The sequence below is a fragment of the Aotus nancymaae genome, unplaced genomic scaffold, assembly GCF_030222135.1.
Source record: "Aotus nancymaae isolate 86718 unplaced genomic scaffold, 86718_ANA_hifiasm-v0.15.2.pri h1tg000064l_0, whole genome shotgun sequence".
Classification (NCBI taxonomy): Eukaryota; Metazoa; Chordata; class Mammalia; order Primates; family Aotidae; genus Aotus; species Aotus nancymaae.
The window spans coordinates 4688018-4712633 of NW_026988478.1; the positions used below are offsets into that span (position 1 = coordinate 4688018).

The 24616-nt window shown below is 40.9% G+C and overlaps 2 protein-coding genes across 3 annotated transcripts in view; one reads left to right on the forward strand and one right to left on the reverse strand.

Annotated features, from left to right (window-relative positions):
* The window catches only part of SEC11A (SEC11 homolog A, signal peptidase complex subunit), a 47598-nt gene that overhangs the window by 13827 nt on the left and 9155 nt on the right, over window positions 1-24616 (reverse strand). For both annotated transcript variants that reach the window (XM_012449050.2, XM_012449057.2), the window contains exons 2-3: window positions 7293-7402; window positions 2915-3064 (exon numbers count right to left, since the gene is read on the reverse strand). In XM_012449050.2, the coding sequence (XP_012304473.1) occupies window positions 2915-3064; window positions 7293-7402 (260 nt within the window). The remainder of the gene's footprint in view (window positions 1-2914; window positions 3065-7292; window positions 7403-24616) is intronic.
* On the forward strand, window positions 15747-16247 carry LOC105714934 (large ribosomal subunit protein eL21-like). Its single transcript, XM_064366103.1, has one exon. The coding sequence runs from the start codon at window positions 15750-15752 to the stop codon at window positions 16230-16232; it is 483 nt and encodes a 160-aa protein (XP_064222173.1). The 5' UTR covers window positions 15747-15749; the 3' UTR covers window positions 16233-16247.

Below are 24616 nucleotides of genomic sequence, written 5' to 3' on the forward strand. Positions count from 1 at the left end.
AGGTGGGTGAATCATTTGAGGTCAGGAGTTCAAGACGAGCCTGGCCAACATGGTGAAACCCTGCCTCTAACTAAAAATATAAAAATTAGCTGGGCATGGTGATGGGTGCCTGTAATCCCAGCTACTCAGGAGGCTGAGGCAGGAGAATTGCTTGAACCCGGGAGGCGGAGGTTGCAGTGAGCCAAAATTGTACCACTGCACTCTAGCCTGGGTGACAGAGCAAGACTCTGTCTCAAAAAAAACCAAAAAACCTAAATGGTAATTCCAGATTACAAGTACCATATACCTTAAAATGTCAGAATTCTGTATAAAATTATTTTTAAAATTTAAGGAATTTCCAATATATTATCTGTCTATGAATCTACCCAGAAATAGTTTTATTTTATTTTCATTTTTATTTTTCCTGACTGCTCTTACAATACAGAAACAGTTTTAAACTGAAGTCTATAACTCATTCAATTTCTTTCTCTTTCTTTTTTTGTTTTTGAGATAGGGTCTCACTCTGCTGCCCAGGATAGAGTAAAGTAGCATGATCTCGGCTCACTGCAGCCTCAACCTCCTGAGCTCAAGTGATCCTCCTACCTCAGCCTCCTGAGTAGCTGGGACTACACTGTGCCCAAATATTCTTTTTTTTTTTTTTTTTTTTGTAGAGACAGGGTTTCACCATCTGGTCTAGATGCCCAGGCTGGTCTAGAACTCCTGAGCTCAAGCACTCCACCTGCCTTAACCTCCCAAAGGGCTGGGATTATAGGCCTGAGTCACCATGCCCAGCCAAACTCACTCAACTTCAAAGGATCATAAATAAAAATGACTTCTCCTCTAGCTTAAACAAGGCCTGGGCTCAATTTGATTCTCTCTGATATATCCAGGGGAAAGTTGGTTCAGCTTTGTTCACAACAGCCACTGCTGAGAATGAAACAACACAAATCTACTTTGAGAATCTGGAAAACACTGTATGTGCTGAATAAACCTCTATAATTCCAAGGTAAATTTCTTCTTTTTTTTTTTTTGAGATGAATTCCCACTTTGTCACCCAGGCTGGAATACAGTGGCGCAAACTTGGCTCACTGCAACCTCAGCCTCCCAGGTTCAAGTGATTCTCTTGCCTCAGCCTCCTGAGTAGCCGGGATTACAGGTGCCCACTACCATGCCCGGCTAATTTTTGTATTTTTAGTAGAGACAGGTTTTACCATGTTGGCCAGGCTGGTCTTGAATTCCTGACCTCAGGTGATCTGCCCAACTCAGCCTCTCAAAGTGCTGGGATTATAGGCGTGAGCCACTGCTCCCAACCCCAAAACAAATTTCTAAAAACTTGAAAGTTATTCCTTTCCAATCAATAATATAATGTCACTTTAAATGACAGTATTTCACATACATACTAATATAGGATTTTATTTTTTAAAAAAAGCAGTTACATCTTTATTTCACCAATGAAGAAAGAATTCTTCTAGAATGTTTATAGGTATTTCAAAAAGCAATGGTTGACAGTTTTCTCTTCTTTAAGCGGAGGAAAAAAACTATTTTATAGGGTGGTAAAAATACTATTTACAGAAGGCTTCCACAAATCCAAGAACTAAAATCTGCAAGGTGCAGTGGTTTATGCCTGTGATCCCAGCAATTTAGAAGGCCAAGTTGGGTGGATCACTTGAGGCCATGGGTTCGAGACCAGCCTCGGCAACACAGTGAAACCCTGTCTCTACTGAAAATACAAAAATTAGCTGGGCATGGTGGCACATGCCTGTAATCCTAGTTACTCAGGAGGCTGAGGGAGGAGAATCACTCAAGCCTGGGAGGTGGAGGTTGCAGTGAGCCAAGATTGCTACACTGCATTCCAGCCTGGGTAACAGAGGGAAACTATCTCAAAAAAAAAAAAAAAAAAAAAAAGAACCGAAATCATGCCTACTCTGCCTACTCTTTCACTTCCCACTTCCCTTCTATGTGTCCTCTAGGGTGCCTCCCTTTTCTTTCATTTCTTTCTTTTTCCTTTTTTGAGACAGGGTTGCACTCTGTTGCCCAGGCTGGAATGCAGTGGCACAAACATGGCTCACTGCAGCCTCAAACTCCTGGGATCACACCATCCTCCCACCTCAGCCTCCCAATTAGCTCCCAAACAGGCACATGCCACTACGCCCAGCTAATTTTTTTTTTTTTTTGAGACTGAGTCTGGCTCTGTTGCGCAGCCTAGAGTGCAGTGGTGCAATTTCAGCTCGCTGCAACCTCAGCTCACTGCAACCTCTACCTCCTGGGTTCAAGTGATTCTCCTGCCTCAGCCCCCTGAGTAGCTGGGATTACAGGTGCCTGCCACGACACCTGGCTAATTTTTGCATTTTAGTAGAGACAGGGTTTCACCATGTTGGCCAGGCTGGTCTCAAACTCCTGACCTCAGGTGCTCTGCCTGCCTCAGACTCCCAAAGTGCTGGGATTACAGGTGTGAGCCACCATGCCCATCCTTTACTTTCTTTCTTTTCTTTTCTTTTTTTTTAAATAGAGAAGGAGTCTCACCATGTTGCCCAGGCTGATCTCCAACTCCTGAGCTCAAGCCATTCTCTGACTTTGGCCTCCCAAAGTACTGGGATTGCGGGCATGAGCCACTGTGCCCAACCAGAAGATTCTATTTAGGATCGCTCTTTATGTCATAATTTTTTAGAATGATATACAGAGTCACTGACAGGTTGGGAAGTAAAAGGGAACCAAGAAGAACCTCTGGAAAAACTTTCAGGGAAATAAATGAACTAATACATAATTATTTACAGTTTTCAAAATGTTCATCAAATTTTCAAACATTCATAAAAATGAACTGGATGAAGGGCCTAGAGGTTCCTCACTCTGTCACAATCTTTAGGCTATCAAAACTAAATACCAAAACCACTTAAACAAAAGTACTTAGAAAGAAAGATGATATATTTGCACATACTTTTCATGAATTTTCAAGACTCGATGAACTATAGGAATTTCTCTTCCTTCTATCCTAAAAACAACAATTTCTCCCACTCTTATAGGATCTTCAACTCGGTTTGTTAGAAAGAGAAGATCTCCTCTATGAAATGCAGGTTCCATGCTGCCACTGGAAGAGAAAGAAGAATATATTAGTAAAAAGAAAGTATGAGATTAAATGTACTTTCAAAATTAGATATTCAACAAAATTAAAAAATACCACTTTTGGAGTATACTCAATATCTTAATAACTATATCAACATAAATGTGTATTGTTCTCAAAATATGGTTTCCTGAGACTAAAGTTACACCAAAGGATTTTTTTTTTTTTTTTTTTTTTTTTTTTTTTTTTTTTGAGACGGAGTTTCGCTCTTGTTACCCAGGCTGGAGTGCAATGGCGCGATCTCAGCTCACCGCAACCTCCACCTCCTGAGTTCAGGCAATTCTCCTGCCTCAGCCTCCCGAGTAGCTGGGACAACAGGCATGCGCCACCACGCCCAGCTAATTTTTGTATTTTTAGTAGAGACAGGGTTTCACTTTGTTGACCAGGATGGTCTCAATCTCTTGACCTTGTGATCCACCCGCCTTGGCCTCCCAAAGTGCTGGGATTATAGGCGTGAGCCACCACACCTGGCCACACCAAAGGATTTTTTAAAAAATTATTAATCTTCACTAACTAGTTCCAGTTCAAGCATTACTATTCAAAGAAGCTTAAATCTTGAAAAGGTCAGTGTTACTAATTCCTTAACCTTTTAAAATTTCAAATGACAAACAATATAAAAGAGAATGAACTTTAAAAATAATGCCCTTATTCTCATTTCATCTGAAAACACTAAATATATTCAAATATGCAAATAAGAACTGGATCATATTCCTCTGCCATTTATAAAGATAACAGCCAAAACCACTAAACATATTCAAATATGCAAATAAGAACTGGATCATCTTCCTCTGTCATTTATAAAGATAACAGCCGAGATGACCTTATAGGTTCAACTCATTTAAAAGGAAAAACACCTCATCAAGTCAAAGAACTGTCAGCTACAGAGATAATGCTTGTATTATCAATTTACTTATTTTAAAAAGAGAAAAAAAGAAAACCAAGGAATAAGCAGAGATTTTTTCCTAAGAATTTCAGAAGCCAGGAAAAGATTTAATTTTACGTAATAAGTGAGACTAACTTTTACAGAGTATCTTCTTACCTCTTACTTCTTCTATCCTATGCCAAGTCCTAAAAAGGTCCTAAGATCTTTGCACTAATTTATAAACCCTTTTTTTCTACAAAGAAGTAGCCCATCAGTATTTTTCAGGAACTCAAGCTCCAGTTTTCAATAGCAACTGCTTAGATAAGAATAGAAAGACAGGAAATAAAAATTCAATGCGGGAATAAGGACAAAATGCAAACACTTTTGTTAAAAGACTTTCCTCACTCTAAAGGGATATGGCAGTGGTTCTCAATGCTGCACACTGGAATGACCTAAGGACCTTTTAAAAAAATCTCGGCCTGCGGCTCACATCCGTAATCCCAGCACTTTGGGAGACCAAGGTGGGCAGGTCACCTGAAATCAGGAGTTCGAGACCAGCCTGGTCAACATGGTGAAACCCAGTCTCAACTAAAAATACGAAAATTAGCTGGGCACGGTGGCGCACGCCTGTAATCTCAGCTACTTAGGAGGCTAATGCAGGAAATCACTTGAACCCCAGAGGTGGAGGTTGTGGTGAGCCAAGATAGCGCCACTGCACACCAGCCTGGGCAACAAGAGCGAAACTCCGTCTCAAAAAAAAAAGAAAAAAAGAAAAAACAATAGCTAGGTGTACTACAGCCTGGGCAACAGAGTGAGGCCCTGTCTCAAAAAATAAAAAGAGAGAGAAAATGAATAAATGAATAAAAGAAATGAGTGTTCAGCAGCAGCACATGCATCACATTCCCCTGCCTTTTTATAAAAGAAAAGAAAAGGAAAGAAACAGGGAGCTGGGCACGGTGGCTCAAGCCTGTCATCCCAGTATGTGGGAGGTTAAGGCGGGAGGATCACTTGCGATCAGGAATTCAAGATTCAGTCTCTGTAAAAAAATAAAAAATTAGCTAGTTGTGATGGCACGCTCCAGTTTAGGCGATGGAGGGAGGCCCTGGGTTAAATGTTCTTATCACAAAAAAATAAAGAGAGAGGGAGGAAACTTTCAAAAGTGATGAATATATTCATATACTTGATTGTGGTGATGCTTTCAGAGGAATATACTTACCTCCAAATTAATCAGGTTGTATACATTAAATATGTACAGCTTTTTGAATGTCAATCATATCTCAATAACTTAGTTTAAAAAGAGTAATCTAAGTGCTATTACTTAGATTCCAGATAATGTTCATAATTCAATTTATTTTAAATCTGCACTCCATTATCTCCAGAAAGGATTTGGGCTTACAAAATTAAGCCCAAAATATGACAGAACTATAATGTTTCTTCTTTTTTTTTTTGAGAGGAGTTTCACTCATCACCCAGGATAGAGTGCAATGGCGCAATCTCACTGCTACCTCCACCTCCCAGGTTCAAGTGCTTCTTCTACCTCAGCCTACCAAGTAGCTGGGACTACAGGCATCTGCCACCACACCCAGCTAATTTTCGTATTTTTAGTAGAGACGGGATTTCACCATGTTGGCTAGACTGGTCTCGAACTCCTGGCCTTAAGTGATCTGCCTGCCTTGTCCTCCCAAAGTGCTGGGATTACAGGCGTGAGCCACCACACCCAGCCTACAATGTTTCAACTAAACAGTCAAGTGGCAATTCTCCAAAAATGAGTTACTGAATTAGGTTTTAAAATTACTGAGAGTGCTGGGCATGGTGGCTCACGCTTGTAATCCCAGCACGTTGGGAAGCCAAAGTGGGAGGACTGCTTGAACCCAGAAGTTCAAGACCAGCCTGGGCAACACAGTGAGAGCCTGTCTGATATGGTTTGGCTGTGTCCCCACCTAAATCTCATCTTGAATTCCCACATGTGTGGGAGGGACCCAGTGGGAGGTAATTGAATCATGGGGGTGGATCTTTCCTGTGCTGTTCTTGTGATAGTGAATAAGTCTCACAAGATCTGACGGTTCTAAAAAGGGGAGTTTCCCTGCACAAGCTCTTGTCTCTTGTCTGCTCCCATGTGAGACGTGCCTTTCACCTTCCACCATGATTTTGGGGCCTGCCCAGTCACGTGCAACTGGAAGTTCATTAAACCTCTTTCTTTTGTAAACTGCCCAGTCTCGGGTATGTCTTTATCAGCAGCATGAAAATGGACTAATACACCGTCTCTACAAAAAAATCAAAAAATTAACCAGGCGTGGTGGTGCAGCCCTGCAGTCCCAGCTGCTCAGGAGGCTAAAATGGAAGGATCCCTTGAGACCGGTAGCTGGAGGCTGCAGTGAGTTATGACTACGCCACTGCATGCTATCCTGGGCAACAGAGCAAGAGCCTATCAAAAATATTCACTAAGAGTATGAGTGCAAAGATAGGGAAGGAAGCACAATAGAGAAAAGAAATTCAGTACTAGTTGTCACCATAAGAGGTGGTATTAATGCCTTCACAATTCCTGGAGTCTAGTTTAGAAGTGATATTTAAAGGTCAGCAGGAAACTTGGAAATAATTAGTGATGCTTCTGTACGACATTGAGAACATGCTACAGAAAAATTCTTAATTTGTGGAAGTACTATAACATCTAATGAACTAACAACTAAATATCAGGCCTGGTGTATCAAAGTCAGGAATATAAAAAGACAGAAGAATTTCAGGAAAATAAAGTACAATGAGACAATTTCTTAAGGGATGTGCCAGAAACGAACCTCACATGGTAACCTTTTTGTAGAAAGGTCATGAACCCTTTGGGGTTCTGAATGGAAATGCCTAACAAAGTGAGAATTTCTTTTTTCTCTTTTTTTTTGGAGACAGAGTCTTGCTCTGTTGCCCAGGCTGGAGTGCAGAGGTACAATCACAACTCACTGTAGGCCTCAACCTCTACGGCTCAGGCAATCCGCCCACCTCAGCCTCCCGAGTAGCTAAGACTATGGGTCCATGCTACCACACCGCAAATTTTTGTATTTTTTGTGGAGACAGGGTTTCACCACATTGTCCAAGCTAGTCTCAAATTCCGGAGCTCAAGTGATCCGCCTGCCTCAGCCTCCTGAAGTGCTGGGATTATAGGCATAAGCTACTGCACCCAGCCTGAGAATTTCTTACAATTGAGAAGTAGTGACTAATTTTCTTCCAGACCCTTTTCTGGAAAAGAATAGTTTCTAAGGGGATGATATACCAGTTATTTCATATCTCAATTTTTCTCCCAAGTAATACCATGAAATTCCATGCCTTGAAAAGAAAAACTGTTACCTGAGCACCACTACAATTGGACTTTCACTTCCAGTTATTACCATTAATCCCTTCCAGATCATTAGTGCCGATGAGACAATCATCCCAAAATTTAGGACTTGGTAATAGAGCTGCAAGAACAAAAGAGAAGAGATCAGATCCACCATTATCTCCACTTAGAAAAGCAATTGAGAGCCGTATCAATTTGAAAGCTTCAAGCAGTACTAATAGGAAAACTAAAATTCTGAGACATTCTTTATAATAATTATGCCATCAGCATATCAAAACAGTCCCCCTTCTTTCACCCAAAGCACTCTGCTCCATTTTGTTTGGTAAAACATCAGTTACATTTATATAATACCTTATTATTTTAAGAACTTTTCACACAAGTTATTTCATTTGGGCTCCATAATCATTCAGTTTAATCACAGCCATTCTACCTACCAGCCAACAGTAATCTATCTCTGCTTCTGAACTCCTCTATTACTTTTCTTTTCTTTTTTTTTTTTTTTTTTTTGAGATGGAGTCTCACTCTATCACCCAGGCTGGAGAGCAGTGGTGCCATCTCAGCTCACTGCAACCTCCGCCTCCTGGGTTCAAGTGATTCTCCTGCCTCAGCCTCCCGAGTAGCTGGGACTACAGGAATGCGCCATCATGCCCAGCTAATTTTTTTTGTATTTTTAGTAGAGATGGGGTTTCACCATGTTGGTCAGGCTGGTCTCGAACTCCTGATCTCAAATGATCCACCCACCTCCGACTTCCAAAGTGCTAGGATTACAGGCATGAGCCACGTCACCCGGCCCTCTATTATTTTTCTGCCATACTTATCCTTTGATAATCATGGGATAGTCAATGATGTATAAATCTACCCTCTCATTTTACAGATAAGGAAACTGTCTCAAAAAGAGGAGACTTCACCAAGTCCTATAGCTTATCAGTCACATAGTCAAGACTTGAGGGTTGGCCTTATGTGTTACTAAATTTCCAGTACTCCACAAATTCTAAAATTCTGTGACTTGAATAAACAGATAAAACACCTGAAGCCATTTCAATTTCAAATAAAGAAAATTTAGAACATGTGGAAAAAGACAAAAAAAAAATTACAAAATCAGATAAGAGAAATAAAGTAAGCTAACTGTTTTGGGCCAATGCTGAAAAAAGTAGAGAGGATGACTGGACACCAAGGCAAATAGTTGAAGGAATGAAAAAAGCTGGTACTGGAAAGTACTGGGAGAAATCTGAAAAGCACATTAAGGTCCAATTATGGAGAAAGTTAAACCCAGGACTGAAACTACGGACCCAATAAAACATTAGTAATAAAAAGTGAAAAAACAAAAGTTTCAAAAGGTCTTACTCTGTCATCCAGGCTGGAGCGCAGTAGTGTGATCACAGCTCACTGCAGCCTCCAACTCCTGGGCTCAAGTAATCCTCTCACCTCAGCCTCTTAAGCAGCCAGATGTGGTAATTTTTGTATGTTTTGTAGACATGAGGTTTCGCCATGTTGCCCAGGCTGATCTCAAACTCCTGAGCTCAAGCAATCCGCCCATCTCAGCCTCCCAAAGGGCTGGAATTACAGGTATGAGCCACGGTGCCTGGTCACTTTTGTTGTTTTAAGATTTGCTTGTGGACATTCTACACAACTGTCCTAGTCTCTTCAAAAATTCAATGTCATTCAATGCCATGGGAAAAAATGTGGAAGACTGTTCTAGATTAAAAAGGACTAAAGAGACATAACAACCAAATGCACAAAGTTCGGTTTCTTTGTTGTTTTTTTATTTCCTTCTCATTCAGTTCTAATAATGCACAAACTGGCTGGATCTTGGCTCAAAAAAAAAAAAAACAAAGAGCATAAGAAAAAATCCCAACTATAAAAGACATTTTGGGGTGAACTGAGGAAACTCAAAAATATGACTTGAATATTAAATGACACTAGGAAATTCGTGTTTTTTTGTTTTGTTTTTTTTCTGAGACAAGGTCTTGCTCTATCACACAGGCTGGAGTGCAGTGACATGATCTCAGCTCACTGCAAACTCTGCCTCCCGAATTCAAGTGATTCTCGTGCCACAGCCTCCCAAGCAGCTGGGATTACAATAGGCATGCATCATCACGCCCGGCTAATTTTAGAAGAGACAGGATCTCACCATGTTGGTCTCAAACTCCTGGCCTCAAGCAATCCACCCGCCTTGGCCTCCCAAAGTGTTGGGACTACAGGTGTGAGTCACTGCACCTGGCCTTTAATTTCTTAAATTATGTGATAATGGTGTTGTGGTTATGTAGAACACTGTCCTTATCATAGAAGATGCATATTAGTAGTAGTTAGCTAATAGTTGTAGTTAAGAGGTGAACTGTCGTTATCTGTAACTAATTTTCAAGTGATTCAGCAAAAAAAAAAAAAAAAAAATCCTATACATGTACACACACATTAAGTATACACAGAACAAATATGGCAAAAATGCTAACAATTGTTGGATCTGTGCGGCAGATTACAGGTGTTCTCTGTAATATTCTTTCAATTTTTCTGAAAAGTTCAAAAAAATGCATAGAAAAAATGGAAGAAGCCAGGTACAGTGGCTCACGCCTGTAATCCCAGCAATTTGGGAGGCTGAGATGGGTGGATCACTTGAGTCCAGAAGTTAGAAACCCCATCTCTACTAAAAACACAAAATTTATCTGGGTGTGGTGGCACATGCCTAAAATCCCAGCTACTCAGGAGGCTGAGGCACAAGAATCACTTGAACCCAGGAGGTGGAGTTTTCAGTGAGCTGAGATGGCACAATTACACTCCAGCCTGGGCAACTGAGCAAGACTCTTTCAAAAAAAAAAAGAAAGAAAAGAAAGAAAATGTTAGTTGTTATATCTGGAGGTGTAATACTAGGCAATTATTTATTTCATTTTCCTTTTTCTTTTCTTTTTTTTTTTTTTTGAGATGGAGTCTCACTCTGTTGCCCAGGCTGGAAGTGCAATGGCGCAATTTCGGCTCACTGCAAACTCCACCTCCTGGGTTCAAACAATTCTCCTGCCTCAGCTTCCTGAGTAGCCGGAATTACAGGTGCCTGACACCACACCCGGCTAATTTTTGTATTTTTTTTAGTAGAGACAGGGTTTCACCATGCTGGCCAGGCTGGTCTCCAACTCCTAACCTCAGGTGATCCGCCCACCTTGGCCTCCCAAAGTGCTGGGATTACAGGTGTGAGCCACCGTGCCCAGCCCTATTTCAATTTGATCATCTATATTTTCTGCTTCTTTCCTTTTTAAATTAATTATTTCTATTGAAACATTATATATACATATGTACAAGAATATGTACTATAGCAATATCCTAGCCATGGCAGGCCACCTACAGCAACCACTTTCATCTCTTTTAGCTATTTATTCTGGTATTTACCCCCATCATTCTAAAAACTAATTGTTTCTTTTCTTTCATACTAGGGAGTTAATATATGATGAGGGGCTAGGCACAGAGACTTATTCCTGTAATCCCAACACTTTGGAAGGCCAAGGTGGGAGGATCACTTAAGCATAGGCGTTCGAGACCAGCCTGGGAAACAAAGCAAGACCCTCATCTCTACAAAAAATACAGAAAAAGGCCGGGTGTGGTGGTTCATGCTTATAATCCAACATTTTGGAAGGCTGAGGCAGGTGAATTGCTTGAACCTAGGAGACAGAGGTTGCAGTGGGCCAAGATTCTGCCATTGCACTCCAGCCTGGGCAACCAGAGTGAAACTCTGTCTCAAAAAAAAGAAAAGAAAATAAAAGAAAAATTAGCTGGGTGTGGTGGTGCATGCCTGTAGTCCCAGCTCAGCTCAGCTCCTTGGAGGCTGAGGCAGGAAAACCACTTGAGCCCAGGAGGTAGAGGCTACAGTGAGGTATGATTATTGCCCCACTTCATTCTAGCCCAGGTGCCAGAGCAAGACTGTGTCTCAAAAAATAAATTGTGATGAGGAATCCAGCTCTCTTGTACCATTTTCTGTTTTTTCCCTACAATTAACCTGTTTTTCCTGCATACTTTTTCTTTCTTTCAGCTCCTCCAAAGCAGAATCCTGCATACTTTTAAAAAAAGTTTTAAGTTTCATATTCTTATAAATGCACAGTTAATCTCTGAAAAGACAGACAGGACACTGGGGAAGAGTGTGATAACCTGCTTTTTGCTAGCTAAAACTAACTCTCTCTTTCTCAGACTAAAGCTGTTCAGGCTTTACGTTAGCTCCTTGAGCCAGACAGACTCAATCTTAGCTTCTTCATTTTAGTTATTTTCCCACCATTAAGTATGTAACTATAGTATGTATCTGGGGCAGGCTGACACTGGGCACCTCCAGGAATGCATTTGTTGATAAGGGGCCGAGTCAAGTGGTACCAGCAGAGCCTGGGAATGCAAGTGCTGTCGAGTGCCCAGAGCTCCCATTATCTGTAAGTTGTATGTCTTTCATGACAGCTTTACCCCTTGCACCTGGCACTGTTTTATTTCTCACGTACCAGTTTATCTTTTAACTTTTTTGCTTACTCTGCTTTTGTGAAAAATTTGCTTCAGCTAGGTTCCCCTTCCCCTTCAAAACTAGGGTATAAAAGACCACCTAACTTTTTCTTAGGGGCTGAGAGAATTTTGGGCATTAGCCACCTTTCAGTCGCTGGCATAATAAAGGACTCATAATTCAATCTCAGAATGTGGCACATTCCTTGACTCGCTTGGGTACAACAAGAGGAACCAGGAGTCAGGGTGGAAGGAAAATATTTTCCGATACACATACTTCATGTTTTTACAAGATGCAAGTATTACTTGTTCAGAAATAAACTGTTTAGGTTTATTTTTTTAAGTCCATGCTAATGGCCACAACTATTTTTCCAGGATTCCAATGAGGCGCGGTGTACTCAATCAATGTAATCAATAAATTTCCAAAGGAAAAAAGAAAATATGAACATTTGCTCAGAAACACTTAGAAATACTTGCTGTTCTTTGAGTAATGGCGTGATTTAAGCACATGGGTAATCTGAAACCTACTTTGACACGTTTGCAGGTGAGGAAACTGAGGCACAGAGAAGCTAAGTGATACGCTCATGGCCGCATATCTACTGGCTGGCAGAGTAGCACTATTAGAACTCAAGTCTCCTAAATTCTACATCTTCAAGATGGTGGCTTTTTAAAAGACAAAATGGATCTTTTTATTCTGAAGGCTGAATTGAAGAAGTGGAGTGGGAGATAATAGAAGTAGGAAAACTAGCTTCTAAGATGCAATTATGTCAACCAGAAGGTAAACAGTGAGGAATTCAGCCAAGACTCAATTTTCCAACTTTCCGCATTAAAAACATCACCTACAGTACTGGTTAGGCCAACAGATTCTGGGCCCCACTTCAGAACCTCTGAGGAAGGGGTTGTGGGATTCTACAATGTATATAGTTCCACAATCCCTTACTCAAAACACTCGGGGGTCAGATGTGTTTCAGAATTCAGAACGGCTGCGATTTTGAAAAGGTAATACTTGCATATACCGTATGTTACATATATTCTTAGCAGGGTTAAGGCAATATCCCATTATCAAACACATTAAGATTTCAGCAGCGAAACAAAAATTCACACTGAAGTAAATAAACACTAAAAAATAAAAATAAAACCTGTATGGCAATCGGTTCACATCTATTTGAGGAAAAAAAAATTTTTCTTTTTCTTTTTTTTGAGACTGAGTTTCGCTCTTGTTACTCAGGCTGGAGTGCAATGGCGCGATCTTGGCTCACAGGAACCTCCATCTCCTGGGTTCAAGCAATTCTCCTGCATCAGCCTCCCAAGTAGCTGGGATTACATGCATGCACCACCATGCCCGGCTAATTTTGTATATTTAGTAGAGTCAGGGTTTTCCATGTTGGTCAGGCTGCTCTCAAACTCCTGACCTCAGGTGATCTGCCTGCCTCAGCCTCCCAAAGTGCTGGGATTACAGGCATGTGCCACTGCACCCAGCCAAAAAAGTTTCCATTTTTAAAAAGGTTCAGTTGTAAAGTTATCAGAAGTTACCTAATAAGACATCTTAATAAGATAACTGCTATTTAAAAGAAAAATGTGGCCGTGCATGGTGGTTCGTGCCTGTAATACCAGCACTTCGGGAGGCCGAGGCAGGTGGATCACCTGAGGTCAAGAGTTTGAGACCAGCCTAGCCAACATGGTGAAACCCTGTCTCTACTAAAAACATAAAAATTAGCTGGGCGTGGTGGCAGGCCTCTGTAATCTCAGCTACTCAGGAGGCTGAGGCAGGATAATTGCTTGAACCCAGGAAGCAGAGGTTGCAGTGAGCCGAGATTGCACCACTGCACTCTAGCCGAGATTGCACTACACAAAGCGAGACTTCGTCTCAAAAAAAAAAAAAAAAAAAAAGCCTGGGCGACAGTTCGAGACTCTGTCTCAAAAAAAAAAAATGCTCACCGGGTGCAGTGGCTCATGCCTATAATCCCAGCACCTTGGGAGGTCGAGGTAGGAGGATTGCTTGAGTCCAGTAGTTCGAGTCCAGCCTGGGCAACGTAGTGAGACACTATCACTAAAATAAATAAATAAATTTTAAAAATTAAGGAAAAAGAAAAGTGCCAGCCAAGGCAACATAGCAAGACCCTGTCTCTTAAAAAAAAAAAAAAAATTTCCCGGGCACAGAAGCTCATGCCTGTAATTGAGACCAGCCTGACTAACATGGAGGAACCCTGTCTCTACTAAAAATACAAAATTAGCTGGGTGTGGTGGCACATGCCTGTAATCCCAGCTACTCAGGAGGCAGGAGAATCGCTTGAACCCAGGAGGCAGAGGTTGCAGTGAGCCAAGATTGCGCCACTGCACCCCAGCCTGGGCAACAAAAGTGAAACTCCATCCCAAAAAAAAAAAAATTTTTAATTAGCTGAGTGTGGTGGCACGCATCTGTAGTCCCAGCTGAGGTGGGACTTAAGAAGCTGAGGTGGGAGGACTGCTTGTAGCCCAGAAGGTTGAGGCTATAGTGAGCCGTGACTGCACCACTGCACTCCAGCCTGGGCAACAGTGTGAGACCTTGTCTCAAAAAATAATAATAAAATAAAATAATAATGAAGAAGTTAAAATGTATGATTTCCTATGTCCCTGCAAGGAGGTCACTAACCCAGCCGTAATTATCCTTCTCCTTTTTCTCAGACATATAATACTTTTACTATGGAATCATTATTGTGAAATGTATCTAATCATCAAGATAATCTTCCTCATTTTTGTTAGAGAAAGAGGTTAAAAGTTCCTGATTATGTATAACTGGTATCTTCCTTAAAAGGTATCAATTTGTACACTGCCAACTCAATCTGCAAGTTACAACCTAGACAGAAGCACACTATTTGCCTAAATAAACATTGTTTTCAAGCAAAAGTTTGAAAAGTGCCATACTCTACCCCTCTTTTCCTGACAACAATCTTTACTCAGAAGTCAAACATATTGCCTCCCTAGCCCCTACATTCCTTACCATTATGTCTGAATGTTTAGGAATGTATATAATCAGAAAAAAGTGTTGTCTCTTTCTGTATTGGCAGAAATAAGGTGGCAGCTACCTAACCTTCTCATATCATCTGACCAAATCAAGCTAACTATTAATAAAGACATTGCAACATATGTAGAATAACAACCACAGAACTGAATAGCCTTATTATTTTTTTCTAAGAAATGACCAGAACAAAATTTCCTCAATGCTCAAGGTGAAACTAGAAAAGAATGGTATTAAAACCAATCAAAGTTCTATATAGTATCTCTCAGCAGCTGTGATATACGGATTTGTGTATATATATAATTTATTCTTTTTAGGAAGTATTGTGTAGAACCCTCCCTCAAAGTCCTGTGACTAGAATAATCCACAAGACAATTTATAATCCACTCTAAGTAATATATAACAATAAATTAAGAAAAACGTAACAGAAAATTCAGCAAGATCAAAGTTGATAATAATTTTAAATACTATTATAGGCTACAATCTAGAAGCTATGTCCTGTATATTTACCTATCACAATTATCAAATACACCATTGTGTTCCTATTCTTATAAGAGATATTTGAAGTTCAACATATAGGGTATGTTCATAGAAATCAGAAGCAAAAATGTGTCTTACAGCTACAAAGTAGCAGTTGGCCCAAGTCTTAAATTCCATTCATCTCAAGAACTCAAACTAAGGTACTCATTAATCCATAAACACAATTCTCCTGCTTTCTATCTCACATAAGGAGAAATTAGAAGCTAGGTATTACAGAAATATACACTGATAGCAGCTAGAAGTGAAATTGATGGTGCTGAAAAAATTGAAATATGTTCAGATGGACACTATTATTATGATCCAATAAAGTCAATGCAAATCTTGGAATGGATCTTATGATAATTTTAAAATCCCTAATAATCTAAACAAGCATATCATTAAAACAAGTTTTACTTTAAAAATCTGTTAAATCTTTAAAAATCTGACAAGTGGCCTTTTGGCCGGAACTGCCATCTTCCAGTAATTCGCCAAAATGACGAACACAAAGGGAAAGAGGAGAGTCACTCGATACATGTTCTCTAGGCCTTTTAGAAAACGTGGAGTTGTTCCTTTGGCCACGTATATGCGAATCTATAAGAAAGGTGATATTGTAGACATCAAGGGAATGGGTACTGTTCAAAAAGGAATGTCCCACAAATGTTATCATGGCAAAACTGGAAGAGTCTACAATGTTACCCAGCATGCTGTTGGCATTGTTGTAAACAAACAAGTTAAGGGCAAGATTCTAGCCAAGAGAATTAATGTGCGTATTGAGCACATCAAGCACTCTAAGAGCCGAGATAGCTTCCTAAAACGTGTGAAGGAAAATGATCAGAAAAAGAAAGAAGCCAAAGAGAAAGGTACCTGGGTCCAACTGAAGCACCAGCCTGCCCCACCCAGAGAAGCACACTTTGTGAGAACCAATGGGAAGGAGCCTGAGCTGCTGGAACCTATTCCCTATGAATTCGTGGCATAATAGGTGTAAAAAAAAAAAAAAAAGACCTCTGGACTGTAAAAAAAAAAAAAAAAAAAAAATCTGACAAGTGAAAACATATTTAAGATATGCAAACACATGTACAGCAGATTCCCTCATAATAGCCTCAAACTGGAAATAACTCAAATGCCCATCAACAGATGAATACAGGCTCATTGGAGCATTTTGGATTTTGGATATTTCAGATTTGGGATGTTCAACCAGTAAAATGCAAATACAAGTATTCCAAAATTAAAAAAAAAAAATCCAAAATACTTCTGGACCCAAGCATTTCAGATAAGAGATACTCAACCTGTACATAAATTGTAGTATTTCCATAAAATAAAATACTACTCAGGAATAGAAAGGAATTAACTATTGATACATATAACATAGGTGAATTTCCAAAATATATTGTCCTGGCCAGGAGTGGTGGCTCATGCCTGTACTCCTAGCACTTTGGGAGGCCCAGGAGGGCAGATCACTTGAGGCCAGGAGTTTGAGACCAGCCTGGCCAACATGGCGAAACCCTGCCTCTACCAAAAATATAAAATTTAGCCAGATGTGGTGGCACATACCTGTGGTCCCAGCTGCTCAGGAGGCTGAGGTGGGAGGATGGCTTGAACCTGAGAGGCGGAGGTTGCAGTGAGCTGAGATCACACCACTGCACTCCAGCCTGGGTGACAGAGCAAGACCCTGTCTCAAAAAAAAACAAAAAACAAACAAAAAAAAACACCAAAAAACAAAATATGCTGTTCTAGCCAAAATGAGTTAAAGAGAGCAAATTTACCTTCCTGCCTAAAATAAATAAAACTCTGGACAAAATATATGAAACAAGGAAACAAGGGTTTTCAGACATTGGACATGTGACTGTGTTCAGGTAGCAAGGACTGTGATTACTTAGAAAGCAGAAACAAAGAAGGTGAGACCTACAACTGCCTCAACTTAGAGATCAGAGAATTTCCAGACCACAGGGCAAAGGAGAAATGCAGATAGAGCCTAGCAGTCTCCCTGACTTGAGGATAAAGAACTGGGGAGTTCAGCCAGGGGCAGTGGCTCATGCCTATAATCCCAGCTCCTAGGGAGGCAGAGGTGGGAGGATAGCTTAAGCCCAGGAGTTCAAGACCTGCCTGAACAATATAGAGAGACTCTCGTTCTCCATAAGAAAAAAAGAACTGGGAGTTCAGGGAGGCAAAAGCAATGATCAGTGCATGCATGTGAGGGGGACTACTGGGGTGGAAAAAGAACCATCTAAAAGGAGCAGATGGAACAATTCTCACAGCTCATATGGGGTAAGAATAGTTGGTTTCCACCAGAGCGGAAATCTTCATAACACATGGGGCTTTGGATTACAGTACTCAGAAAGGTATTATTCACTTGTAGTGCAAAATTAGCTGCAGACTAAAGGCTGCTCTGGATCCACATAACAAAGCTTCACAAGAGCTCGAGAAGACCAAACTATTTCCAAGTAACTTGTCTGTATCCCAGAATAAAGCTCAAGAATATTTACACAAACACAAAAATATCCGGCATCTAAAAAGGTAAAATTCATAAAGTTGGCAAGCAATATAAAACTACCAGGCATGCAAAGAGGCAAGAAAATATGACCTATAATGAGAAAAATCAATAAATAGAAACAAACCCAAAAATGGCAGAGATTATAGGATTAGTAGAAAGGGATATTTGCCGGGCGAGGTGGCTCACACCTATAATCCCAGAACTTTGGGAGGCCGAGGTGGCGGGTCACAAGGTCTGGAGTTCGAGACCAGCTTGGACAACATGATGAAACCCTGTTTCTACTGAAACTACAAAATTAGCCGGGTGTGGTGGTGCATGCCTGTAACAGCTACTCAGAAGGCCGAGGCAGGAGAATCACTTGAACCCGGGAGGCAGAGGTTGCAGTGAGTCAAGATCACGCTACTGCACTTCAGCCTGGGCAACAAGTGTGAAACTCTGTCTGAAAAAAAAAAAAAAATCCAGACTTAAATCAAACTCCTAGAGACAAAAAAATTACAATGTCTGAAATAAACACCAGACAGGTGAAAATAACAGCTGATTAGGCACCTCAGAAGAAAAGTTTAGCAAACCTGAAGTTATAACAATAGAAATTATCTCAAATGAAAAAGCAAATAGGAAAAAAAAAAAAGACTGAGCCAGGCATGGTGGCATGCACTTATAGTCCCAGCTACTCAGCAAGAGGCTATAGTGGGAGGATCACTTGAGCCCGTGAGTTTGAGAGCAGCCTGGCAACATAGCAAGACTCCATCTCAATAACATTAATAATAATTTTTTTTGAGATAGAGTTTTGATCTTGTTGCCTAGGCTGAAGTGCAATGAATGGCATGATCTCAGCTCACTGCAACCTCCGCCTCCAGGGTTCAAGTGATTCTCTTGCCTCAGCCTCCCAAGTAGCTGGGATTATAGGCATGATAGATACTTACATTGGATACTTAGCGAGATCATGCCACTGCACTCCAGCCTGGGCAATAAAGCGAGACTCTGTCTCAAGAAAAAATAATACATAAATGACCTAAATACTATCTTACAAGGTAAATATTGTCCACTTGGATAGATAAAACAGTGTTCAACTACATGCTGCCTACAAAAAAATGCACTTTAAAGACAGAAATATTGTGAAAAAAAAAAAGAGAAAAACACATATTATGCTTACATTAATCAAAAGAAGACTGAAGAAAAAAAAAGAAAGCAAACTGGACACAAAGTAGATTTTACCACAAATAATGGTATGGGGACAATTACGGTCATTTAATAATGATAGGAAGGTAAGTTCATAATGAGGATGTAAAAATCCTAAACATTTATGCAACCAATAACCTAGCTGATTTTTTTTTTTTTTGAGATGGAGTCTTGCTCTGTCGCCCAGGCTGGAGTGCAGTGGTGGCGCGATCTCAGCTCACTGCAACCTCCACCTCCTGGGTTCAAGCGATTCTCCTGCTTCAGCCTCCTGAGCAGCTGGGACTAAAGCATGCATCACCATGCCCAGTTAATTTTTTGTATTTTTAGTAGAGATGGGGTTTCACCATGTTGGCCAGGACGGTCTCGATCTCTTGCCCTCATGATCTGTCCACCTCTGCCTCCCAAAGTGCTGGGATTACAGGCGTGAGCTACCATGCCCGGCCTTAAGGAAAATAATTTTAACAATTCTACACACTAACTCTTCCAGAAAACTGCATAAAAGTTAATACTCCCCAACTTACTTTATTTATCTAGCAAACCAATTTTAAGCCAGTTTTAAGTAAGGTTCCACAACAGGTCCAACCTCTGAAAGCTGTACTAGTAGCTGGGATTACATTAGTACCCACTTGACTCCGAAGATTTCTTTTTTTTTTTTTTTTTTTTCTCATTGGGATTTTAATTTACATTTCCCTGACGATCAGTGATACTGGCTTATTGGCCATTTGTATATGTTTTGTGTGAAGTGTCTGTTCAAATCATTGCCATTATTGATTTGTAGGAGTTCTTTATATATTCTGATACCAGTCCTTTGTCAGATATACGTAATGAAAATATTTTCCCATTCCATTACTTGCCTTTTCATTTTCTTTCTTTTTTTTTTTTTTTTTTTTTTTTAGAGAGAGAGAGAGAGAATAGGAAGGAGAAAAAAGGAAGAGAAAGAGAGAGAGAGAATGGGGAGGAGGGAGAAGGAAAAGAAAGAGGGAGAGAGAATGGGAGTATTGCTTTCTTGCCCAGGCTAGAATGCAATTTAGTAATGGGTATTGAAAACCTCTTTTATACTGATAATTATACTTAATGATGTAATCAGGAAGGAGTAAGGGAAGAAGATAACAAACAAACAGCCAACCAATATTTAATTTAAACCTATGAAATGCTATGCGATTACTGAGGAGTGATTTACTTCCAATTATATAGTCACCTTTGGAATAGGTGTGAGGTGGTAATGTATGTTTTGTGTATTTGAAGTGGAGAGTACTATAAATATTTATTAAGTTTACTTGTTCCGGGTCTGAGTTCAAGTTCTGAATATCCTTGTTAATTTTCTATCTCGTTGATCTATAGAATCGTTAGCTCTTCTTGTTGCATTGATCCTTTTGCCATTATGTAGTGTCATTCCTCGCCTCTTTTGATCTTTGTTGCTTTAAAGTCTACTTTATCAGAGGTGAGAATTGCATCTGCTGCTTTTTGTTTATTAGTTTATTTTTACTCTCTGTTCAATTAGTAAATCTTCCTCCTTCTCTCTGAGTCTTTGTGTATTGTTTCATGTAAGATGGGCCCGGATGCAGCATACCGATGGGTTTTGGCTTTTTATCCAATTAAAATATATGTAAGTTTAATACCAGCATTTGATGCTAGCTGGCTGTTTTGCCCATTAGTTGATGTGAATTTTTTATTGTGTTAAAGTTCTTTGCTTTTTGATATATTTTTGGAAAGGCTGATATTGGTTGTTCCTTTATATGTATAGTGCTTCTTTCAGAAGCTCTTGTAAAGCAGGCCTGGTGGTGGTGAACTCTCTAAGTACTTGTTTGTTCGCAAAAGATTTAATTTTTCCTTCGCACATAAAGCTTAGTTTGGCTGGATAGGAAATTCTGGGTTGAAAGTTCTTTTCTTTAAGGATGTTAAATATTGGTCCCCACTCTTTTCTGGCTTGTAGGGTTTCTGCTGAGAGATCTGCTGTAAGTCTGATAGGTTTCCCTTTATGGGTAACCTGAACTTTCTCTCTAGCTGCCCTTAGTATTTTCTCCTTCATTTCAACCCTAATAAATCTGGCAATTATGTGCCTTGGGGTTGGTCTTCTTGAAGAATATCTTTGTGGTGTTCTCTGTATTACCTGGAGTTGAATATTACCCTGCCTTGCCAGGTTGGGAAAATTTTCCTGAATGATATCCTGAAGAGTATTTTCCAACTTGGATTCATTCTCTTCATCACATTCAGGTACACCTATCAAACGTAAATTAGGTCTTTTCACATAGTCCCATATTTCCTGGAGACTTTGCTCATTCCTTTTCATCCTTTTTTCTGCATTTTTGTCTTCTCGTTTCATTTCACTGAGCTGGTCCTCGACTTCTGATATCCTTCCTTCCGCTTGATCAATTCGACTGTTTAAACTTGTGCATGCTTCGCGAAGTTCTCGTGTTGTGTTTTTCAGCTCCATCAATTCACTTATATTCTTCTCTAAATTGTCCATTCTCATTAACATTTCGTTAAACCTTTTTTCAAGGTTCTTAGTTTCTTTGCATTGGGTTAGAATAAGTTCTTTTAATTCACAGAAGTTTCTTATCACCCACGTTTGGAAACCTGCTTCTGTTATTGGAATACCGGTGTAATCTATTAAGCCTTGTTCCGTTACTGATGAGGAATTGCAATCCCCTGTAGAGGGAGAGGCATTCTGATTTTGAGTATTCTCTACCTTTTTACGCTGGTTTCTTCCCTTCATTATTTATTTGTCCGTCTGTCGTCTTTATAATTACCGACTTTCTAACTGGGTCTCTGACGTCCAACTTGTTGATTCCCTGCGCCAAAATCTGAGCAATCCACTGAGCCGGCCAAAACAGCGGTGTTAAGATTGATGGTGCTTTTCTGCCCGGAAATATCCGGACTCTGCACCAAGAACTGGCGTGCTAAGGCACCAGCAAAACCGCCACGCCGGCCACAAGAGTCGCCCTGGCGACCCGTGGAGCTCCTCCACTGGGAATCTCGTGGTCTGTGAGCAACTAATATTCGTCTGAAAGTGTGGCGCCCTCTCGTTCTTTGCGCTTTCACTGGGAGGTACGTGCCCGAGCTGCTAATCATCAGCCATCTTCAACTCCGAAGATTTCATGGTAACTGGTGTGTCTGTAATGGACAGGGATGCTATATGGAGCCTTTGGCAATCCAGTTTAAGTAAATGACAGCCAAGACCTTTGGAATTGGGGACAAAGCTATGCTGTTCTTTAGAGAATTGTTCTCCTCTTGAGTAACAGCTTGTAGTTTGCTACTGAGTTCTTGTAGAGACTAAAACTTGACCATGGGCCAAGTTGCCATGTGACCTGAACTACTCAGCATGCACTAGATGCCTGGACAATGTCAGATCCACCAAGCCATAAAGTAGGGCATGTGCAGTAAGTGGTACACAGAAGACTGGGCTCAAGCATGTCCTGAAGACACAAGTAAATATGAGCAAGTGACTCAGAGACCCATGGCTTGTAACGATGCTACCCTGCAGCCTCTCTCATCCTGCATTTACTGCCTCATGAGGAGCTCTCCGTGACAGCTGACTAAGGACAACTTTAGGCCTGATTTGTGATGGTTCAACACAAATCATCTAGCACCAACTGAAAGCAGACAGCTGTGGCATTACCACAAAGGATTGTGAGGAGAAATCTTTCCAATGGGCAGCTTCAAGCAATACAGTGGTTGTTCATTTTGCCTGGCTGGAGAGATGACTACAGATGGAGATTTACATTGATTCATAAATGACTAGCAGTTTGGTTAGATGGACAGCAACTTGGAAGGGACATCACTGGAAAGTAGAGACAAGAAGTCTGAGGAAAAGATATGTGGATGGAGTGCTCCAAATATGTATATAGAATGTGAAAATAATTGTGTGCCATATAAATGCTCATCGAAGAATTACCTCTGCAGAAGATCTTAATAACCAGGGTGAACAAAAATGACTTCTTCTGTGGATGTCAGTCAACCTATTTCCCCAGCCACCTGTCTTACCCAATGGACTCATGACCAAAGTGGCTGCAGCAGTCAAGATAAAGGTTAGCAACATGGACTTCCACTCACTAAGACCTATTAGGTTCTAGCCAACATTGAGTACCTGGCCTGCCAATAGCAAAAAACCAACACTGTCGCCACTCTGGATGGCAGGCTGATCATACTGAATCATTTCAATCATGAAAGGAGCAGACTCTGGGTATAGATTGGTCTTCCATGTCCTCCCCATCCATGACCTCACAGAATGCCTTGCTCCTCATGGTGGTATCCCATACAACATTGCTTCTGAGTGGGGGACTTATTTTACGGCAACTGAAACACAGCAGCATGGAATTCACTAGTCTTACTATGTCCCTCACACCTGGAAGTAGTTGGCCTGAAATAACAGAACAGTAGGCCAGTTTTCGATTTATCATCTCTCAACTCCAAATCCACCCTCCTTCCTTGTGTTAAGCTCAATCCTACAAATACAAATCCTCTGCCAGCTGGCTTAATGTTAGGTTTAACTAATAAAGGTTATTGAAAGGCCACTGCAAAGCAACAGAGGGCTTCTCCTCCTGGTTCCAACATGATTTTATTCCACCAGGTACCCAGTGGATCTGTGTGTTGGAAGCCTGGTAGTGCTCACCTCAGTGACCATCAAAGTTGACTCCAGCCTACACTCACTCTCTGCCAAATTTCTCAACCTTCCAGTAATTCACGACTATAAACCAGCTCCAGGAGAGTACTCTGGCAAATGGTATTGCCATGACAGTTTACATGCTCCTGTGGCAGCCACACCCTTGCCAAAAGGTCTGAATCTCAGGCTTGGGAGGGGTTTGGGTAAGGTGCTTTCTTAGTTCTTTCTTTGTTCACTCTCCCTCATCCTGGAGGATAGCAGCTATTTTCTGTTATATGCTACTTCTGGAGTCTTTTTCTTTCTTCTTTTTAAGAGAAAGGGTCTCATTCTGTTGCCCAGGCTGGAGTATAGTAGCATGATCGTAGCTCACTGCAGCCTCAAACTTCTGGGCTCAAGTGATTCTCTCACCTCAGCCTCCTGAGTAGCTAGAACTACAGGTTGGCACCACCACATCTGGCTGATATTTTAAATTCTTGTAGAGACAGGGTCTCGCTATATTGCCCAGGCTGGCCTCGAACTTCTGGCCTCAAGTGATCTCTTGCCTGGGCTTCCCAAGGTGCTGGGATTACAGGCATGAGCCTGAGCCCGGCCAAGAGTCCTCTTTTACCCCTTTTAGTAGTTAAGCATCTTTTAGTAGTGAACAGTTACTTATATTAGATTTTCCTGTTCAATTACTGCTATGGTTACTGTCTTCTGGGTGACAGAAATGGCCTCTTCAGAATGCAGTTATGGCACCAGCTAGGTGCCAACACTGTGGGGCTGGGGTAATGTCCAACATCCTCCAGTATGTTGTATATGATCTGAATTGACAACCAACATATGACGCTGTTTTTTTCTTTTCTTTTCTTTCTCTCTTTTTTTTTTGAGACAGAGTCTCTCTCTGTTGCCCAGGCTGAAGTGCAACGGCATGATCTTGGCTCACTGCAACCTCCATTTTCTGGGTTCAAGCGATTCTTCTGCCTCAGCCTCCTGAGTAGCTGGGATTACAGGTGCCCACCGCCACGCCCGGCTAATTTTTGTATTTTTAGTTGAAACAGGGTTTTTCCATGTTGGTCAGGCTGGTCTCGAACTCCTGCTCATGAGCTGC